This window comes from Mercurialis annua, linkage group LG8 (assembly GCF_937616625.2).
Source record: "Mercurialis annua linkage group LG8, ddMerAnnu1.2, whole genome shotgun sequence".
Taxonomy (NCBI): Eukaryota; Viridiplantae; Streptophyta; class Magnoliopsida; order Malpighiales; family Euphorbiaceae; genus Mercurialis; species Mercurialis annua.
The window spans coordinates 41911028-41918770 of NC_065577.1; the positions used below are offsets into that span (position 1 = coordinate 41911028).

Here is a 7743-nt window from a genome sequence, read left to right on the forward strand (position 1 = left end):
AAAAACCCAAATTACCCAAAATATCCTAAATTCAATTAAAGAATTTAAAAAATCAAACCCAATCAATCTCAACCAAACCACTCAACCCTTGACGGCCACCCGCCGCTTTCCATCCACCGCCTTCCGACCTCTATTCATCATAAGGAAACACCTAGGATATGTTTTTCCTTCGAAGAACAAATCAAAGAAGAGAAAACAATTTCCAATAGTGGAGGCGGCGATGGCAGTTAGGGGGTGAGTGGTTTGATTGGATTTGATTGAGTTGAAAAATTAGGATATTTTGGAATTTTGGTGAGGTGTCAACAGACATGCATACGCCGAGTAGGAAAATCACCGACATGTCACCTATGTTAATAAATTTTGGTAATTTTTGGTTTCAGGGTGTTTTTTTAAGCGTCGCCACAAACATCAGCAGGTATTTTGAGAGTTTTTAAACATCGGGGGGGGTTCTTACAAGAGGATTCAAAAGTCAAAAACCGTATGTGATTAATAGTTTTTTTTACCATTTTAACTAGTTATTTTTGCCAACTCAGTTGATGAGGAAAATAAGTTTGACAATATTTTTTAAAGGTGTTTTTATTTAAAATTATGGATTTGACTTTATTTGGTTTCTATGCCATATTTAAAATGTAAAATAGATATTTGTTGTTTAATTTAACTTGCTTTATTTAAAAAAGTATGAGACGTTTTTAATGTCCATTTAGTTAGGTGTTTTAATTAGAATTGATCATTGGATAAGATATTAAACTGTGTTTTTTGTTTGAATTTAAGTCATGTCATAAGAATTTTTTTACAAAGAATAATTATACAACGCAACGGTGCACCACGTCATTCGTGCAACAAATCAATAAGGCGTTAGTCATGTGCAAATATTTAATAATAAAAAAATAAATAATAAATAAAGATTTTTATCGCAAATAATTTTGGCTTGTTATAAAGATAACGTGGCATATCCGTTGTGTGGGATAACAATCTTGTATAAAAGGTCTCAACACTTTTGATGTAAGTAGAAGAAAACAAGAAAAATAGTGCACCAATAAACAAACATACTCATTAATAGAGGGCTTAATTACTTAAAAAACCTTCACCTTTAATTTTGTTTTCATTTATACCCTGACCTAGGAAAATTGTCACAAATACTCATGACCTTATCTTTATTTTTCACCTCTACCCCAAATTTAAAAAAAAAGATGATTTATTGAAAATAACTAAATATAAGGGTTATTTTATACATTTTTCTAATAAAAAAATTGCAAACAAATACTTCATCTATAAAAACGCTCAAATAAATCCTAAAATTAAAAACCGCCAATATTATTATTTTCAAAAAAAATTCAATTTTTGTATAGTTAATAACATTGACGTGTAATTAGAATATATACTAAAAATGAAGGACTATTTTAAACTTTTTTTCAAATGAAAAGAGGTAAATTTAATACCTCGAGGGTAGAGGTGAAACATAAAGACAAGGTCATGAGTATATGTGACAATTTTCCTAGGTCAGGGTATAAACGAAAAAAAAGTTAAAGGTGAGGGTTTTTTAAGTAATTAAGCCTTAATAGAGTTAACAAGTTATTACCTTTTAGCTTTTGTTAAAAAAAAAAAACAAGTTATTACCTACTTGTATATGTTTGTTTTATAAAAAAAAAAATTGAGTAATCAAGATAATACAAAAATAAAGTTTAGGATTCTGGATCAAAGAAACTATAAGTTAAGGTTTTCAAATACAATTTTACCAATCAAAAAATTTATCAAGAGTGAGTTATCCAACACATTAACGAGTCAACTCAATCCATTATTTTCTTTTAATTTTAAACTCAATTGACCCTTCCAAAACATCAGATACTCCATATCAGAACTGCCACGTCATCCGACAGTGACGTTGACTGTCAACACTTGGCCCCACCTAAAAAGTAAGTGGACACAGCATCTCTCTCTAACTTTCTCTCTCTACAACACTTTGGAAGATCTCTAAATTAGATTTCATAGAATCTATTCTCACCACCACCACCACCTCCACCTCCTCCGCCTCCGTCCACCGCCACCTGTCCCCACCAGTCCCCATCACCCCAATATTTATACAAATCTATCATTTCTTTTTAAAACTCAATTAAAATTATCTCTTACTCATTATTTTACTTCCAAAAAAAACAAAACATTTTTTTATTAACCGGCAATGCCTACGCCGGTGACAACAGCCAGGCAATGCTTAACACCGGAATCCGCTCAAATCCTCGACGAAGCAGTAGCCGTCGCGATACGGCGAGGACACAACCAAACGACGTCACTCCACGCCGTTTCAGCTCTCTTAACAATCCCCTCAATTTCCATCCTACGCGACGCGTGTCTTCGCGCCAAGAACAATGCATACAGCCCACGTCTCCAGTTCAGAGCCCTAGAGCTTTGCCTAAGCGTCTCACTCGACCGAGTCCCGTCGAATCAACTCGCTGATGACCCGCCCGTTTCCAACTCACTCATGGCCGCCATAAAACGATCTCAAGCGAACCAGCGCCGGCAGCCGGAAAATTTTCATTTATATCACCAGCAGAGTATTACCACTACTACGTCGATTACGTGTATAAAAGTTGAGCTGCAGAATTTAGTTTTATCGATTCTTGATGACCCGGTTGTGAGTCGGGTTTTCAGCGAGTCCGGTTTTCGGAGCTCCGAGATTAAGCTTGCTATTGTCCGTCCGGTTTATAAACTCCCACGTTATAAAGGTCCGCCTATGTTCTTATGCAATTTGGATCCGAATAACTCGGATCCGGGTCGGGCATTTAGCTTCCCGTTTTCGAGATTTACAACCGGGTTGTTCAACGGAGATGAAAATTCGGTCAGAATCAGTGAGATTCTGATCAGAAGTAAAGGGAGGAATCCTCTGCTTGTGGGTGTATCAGCTTTCGATACACTCGCAAATTTCACTGAGCTACTCGAGAGAAAAGATAAGAACTTTTTACCTATGGAGTTAAATGGGTTAAGTTTAATTTCAATGGAAATTGATTTTTCAAAATTTGTGAGTAAAATTCTTGATAAAGGGTATTTGGATGCGAAATTTGACGAAATGGGTCGGTTTATAGAGCGAAATTTAGGACCCGGGTTGGTGGTGAATCTTGGTGATTTGAAGGTGTTCATCAATGATGAAAATGATGAAAATTTAGTGAGATATGTAGTTGAAAAGTTGACAAATTTGTTAAAAATTTATCAAAGGAAAATTTGGTTTATGGGTGCAACTGAAAATTGTGAGAGTTATTTGAAATTTGTTGGGAAATTTGCTTCAATTGAAAAGGATTGGGATTTGCAGCTTTTACCTATAAGTTCTTTTAGAGCTTCAATGGGTGGATCTTATCCTAGGTCAAGGTGAGATGGTTTAAAAAAATTCTTGCACTTTTTTAGAGTTTTAATATTATTATATGATGCATCTAAGTTGTGAGTTTATTTGTTTATTGTTGTCATGAGAATTTGATCAGTTTTAGGATAATCTTGTTATTGGGAACATGCTTTGTTTTGTAGTGAATATAAAATAGGTTTGTTTATTTATTTATGTCTTTGTTGTTTGCAATGGATTATATTATTTTAATGTCTGTTTTAGAATTGTATAAAGCTGGTTTTTATGAGGATTCGTGAAAGAGAGCCGGTGTCTTAAGAGTTTGTTATTTGTGTCGCTGGAAGTTTCGGATAATATAGCTTACGCGAAACTCGGTTGCCTGAGACATGCCATTTCTCTAAGTTTCACCATCTAGAAACTCGATTAATTTTATGCCTAGAGCATGAAGTGTATATAAGCCTTATAGTTAGGACATTGATCATCGAGTGCCTTGCTTGTTTACTAGTATAACGTTAGAATATAGTCGCGGTTTTATAGTCGATTTGTATGTTTTGGAGAAAAGAAGTTTAGAATAAACCACAATTTAGATGGAATATCTAGTTTTGGTGTATCTTTGAGGTGTTTATTTCGATATTTGACTCATAGTTGTTCTGCTAAACTTGCAGCCTGATGGAATCATTTGTTCCATTCGGTGGCTTTTTTTCCACATCGACGGAGTCGAATAGCTCCTTAAGTCAATGCATACCTCGCTGTCATCTGTGCAATGAGAAGTGTGAACAGGAAGTAGTTGCTGTTGCAAATGGAGGATTTGTTGCTTCAGTAGCAGATCATTACCAATCTAACTTACCTTCTTGGTTGCAAATGACTGAAATCGGCACAAACAAAGGAATTGATGTGAAGGTACGTTTTGCTTTTATATGCTGTCCAAAAAAGAATTGCTTCTATGGTGAATGGAAACGGAAACGTTAAAACTTAAAACATTGAAATGGAAACGGAAAAACAATATTTTTTTACTAGAATTGGGTATAAAAAAGTTTTGGAGATTTAGAAGCGTTTCCGGAAATGAAACGCCAAAACGTAGGACTCGACAAGTTTCAGCGCAATATAGACTATGAGTCTATGAGTGAAAAACATGCCAAGTGTTTAGAGTGTAAACATACTTGTGTTCATACTAAGCCTCTGAAATTGGTAAATAATTGTATATTTAGTTAACTAGAGTTCTCCTCCGAAGTAGAATTTGTGAGCATCTCACATCTGCATGGTTATATTTATGTGATTTCTTCGAGGCATAATCTAGATTTAACATCCATTTCAAAAGAAATGTATATATAGCTCCCAGCTTTGTTCTAAAGTTTATGGCACGTAACATATCATGCCCGTGTTCTTAATGGGAACCAAGGATGATTGGTTTTTATGAGGAATTTAACAGTTAAATTTTGTCAAAGATACATGCTTATAACTCGTAAAGACATAATCAAATAAACTGTGAAGAATCTTTTCCATACCCATGTAAAAACCAGCTTCGATTTCTTCAGTGCAGACAAGAGAGGATGGAGTCATGTTGAGTGCCAAAATTGCAGGCCTGCAAAAGAAATGGGATAGCATATGCCAGCGTCTCCATCATCCTCAACTACCAGGATCAAACACTCATCCTTCTCAGTTTCCTTCTATTGCCGGTTTTCGTATGGTAGAAGACAAAATGAATGATGCCGAAAAGTATAGCAGCAACAATCTAAATGCACCAATTGATGAAGGTCGATGCAGGAATGTCCCCATTGATCTGCAGAAGATTTCAGCAACACAATCCGGTGTGCCATCTTCTGTAGCTTCTGCTGCATACACTGAAAATGTCAAACATTGGGGAAAACCTTCAAAAGAAGGTCATCATTTAGGTGATCTCAGGATTCCTCGTAGTTTTTCCAATTCAAGCGTGGCTGACGGTAGTCAAGCATCTCCCACATCAGCAACCTCTGTGACTACAGATTTGGGTTTGAGAATTAGCGCTCTTTCTGCCAGTAATAATCCAAGGAAACTGGTAAATAAAAACCAGATGGAGCTTTCATGGGACTTATCTGGTTCCGTTTCAGCAAATGTTGATGTTGTTAATGGCAGCGTTTCTGAGCACCTAGCACATTCATCTTCATCATCTTCGTCTCTTGATTTTTGCGGACAGTTCGATCCTAGTAGCTACAAGATGCTTTTCAAGGCTCTCACGGAGAAAGTTAGCGGGCAGGACGAAACTGTGCATATTATCAGCCAAACAATAGCTGACAGCAGGACAAGAAATGAAGGACGCCAAGGATCAAGCCTGAGACGAGATTTATGGTTTAATTTCGTTGGACCTGATAAGTGCAATAAGAAGAAAATTGCTGCTGCTCTTGCTGAAATAATATTTGGAAGCAGTGGAAACTTGATATCTGCGGATTTAAGTCCCCAAGATGGAATAGTCCGTACACTTAGCAAACAAGTACATGGCTATGATGTATTGTTCCGCGGGAAGACTGTAATTGATTATATTGCCGGGGAGCTGGTCAAGAAGCCTTTGGCTGTCGTCTTCCTTGAAAATGTAGATAAAGCTGATGTGCAAGCTCAGAATTGTTTATCCCATGCTATTCAAACTGGTAAATTTTCGGATTCACATGGAAGAGAAATTGGAATAAGCAATGCAATATTCGTGACGACATCAACATTTTCAGATAATAAAGATCATCTCTCTCAGACGAAGGATTTCTCTACGTATTCTGAGGAAAGAATATTGAGAGCAAAGAGCCAGCAAATTCAAATTTTAATCGAACAAGCTCCAGCTGACAAAATGGGTTTAAATTTAAATGTACCGATGAGAAAACTCATCTCTGGTTCTAATTTGGTTAATAAAAGGAAGCTGGTTGCTGCGAATCCAATTCTCGAGCAGCATCGCACTTCTGACGTGGTTAAACGGGTTCATAAGACATCTGTGAGGTATCTTGATCTTGATTTGAACCTCCCCGCCGAAGATAGTGATGTGCAAGTCACCGACGATGGGAACTCCGATAATGACTTGGCCTCTACCAACTCCAAGGCTTGGTTGCGAAATTTCCTTGATCAGTTGGACAGGATAGTGGTGTTCAAGCCATTTGATTTCAGTGCTCTTGGTGAGAAAATACTTACCGAGATCAACGACAGCTTCCATAAGATTGTTGGCTCAGATTGCTTACTAGACATCGACTCAAAAGTCATGGAGCAATTACTCGCAGTTGGGTATATGTCGAATCAGAAAAGGGCGGTGGAGGAATGGGTGGAGCAAGTACTAAGCAAGGGATTTACGGAAGTTCCAAAAAGGTATAATCTCAATAATGCTCATTTAATCGTTAAACTTGTTACCTACAACTGCCCGCTTACAGATGAGCATACATCGGGATTTTGCCTTCCGGCGAAAATCCTAGTGAACTGATGCCCTGTGCAAGAAGGTATTCTTGTAGTTAGATTGTATAATGTAGCATTAGGATGTACTAATCCTTGTTTAGCCTGTTTAATCCCATAATGTTAGTGGTTTTTGCAGGTTAGGCTTGTTTAGTTTGTATAATCTGTACTGTAATTTATTTTCTTAGGGATCATCTTTTGCATGGGATTAATGTTCCATGCATATTGATTTGTATAATATGATATATAGTCAGTGATTGTGTGATATAAATGTCATCTAGTGATTGGATAAGCACGCCTCTTTGTTCCGAGTTAATTACCTCGGAAATAAAAACGTTAATCGGAAAATGACGGAAACAAAAGTATCAATATAAATATCTTAAAAAAAAATAGGTCACAAATACAGAATTTCGGAGTTTTTAATTTTTTTTGCTTACATAAACGAAACATAAGAATCAAGAAGTTTTTCATGCAATATAGCTTTCAAGGTATTGTGCAATGTCCTTATATTGGTGAGGTTTTTTTTCGAAGCTATGAGCACGCAAATAAAAACTTCATAACAAAAAACGATGAAATTGAAAAATATCAAATAATATATTTTAGAAGAACTAGTGTTGCCTTATGTGTTTCACACGTGTCTCGTAGCGTGACTCATCAAATTATCAAATAATAGTTTATTATTTTATTTAATACTTTAGATGATCATTTGAATAGTTTAGCATTTTTAATTAATACTCAAATTTAATAATTATAGATAATTTAAATAGAAAATATCGAATAATAATCAAAATAGTAATTTATTAGAAGTAGTTATCATATTTAAAATTTCATATGATTAAAAAATATTTAACACATTAAATAAATAAATATTTAAAATATTCTATTTTATTTAGTACCCTAGAAAACTATCTTAATAAAATAGCCTATTTTAAATAATACTCTAACTTTTATAATTATCTGAATATAGTAATTTATAATAATTTGTATTATAATTTTAATAATTATTTTAAATTTATCCT

At 35.3% G+C, this 7743-nt stretch overlaps 1 protein-coding gene across 1 annotated transcript; it reads left to right on the forward strand.

Moving 5' to 3' along the window:
- Window positions 1-2029: 2029 nt before the first annotated feature.
- Window positions 2030-7016, forward strand: LOC126660392 (protein SMAX1-LIKE 8). Its single transcript, XM_050353866.2, has 3 exons — window positions 2030-3357; window positions 3991-4225; window positions 4866-7016. The coding sequence occupies exons 1-3, from the start codon at window positions 2177-2179 to the stop codon at window positions 6753-6755; spliced, it is 3306 nt and encodes a 1101-aa protein (XP_050209823.1). The 5' UTR covers window positions 2030-2176; the 3' UTR covers window positions 6756-7016.
- Window positions 7017-7743: the final 727 nt, after the last annotated feature.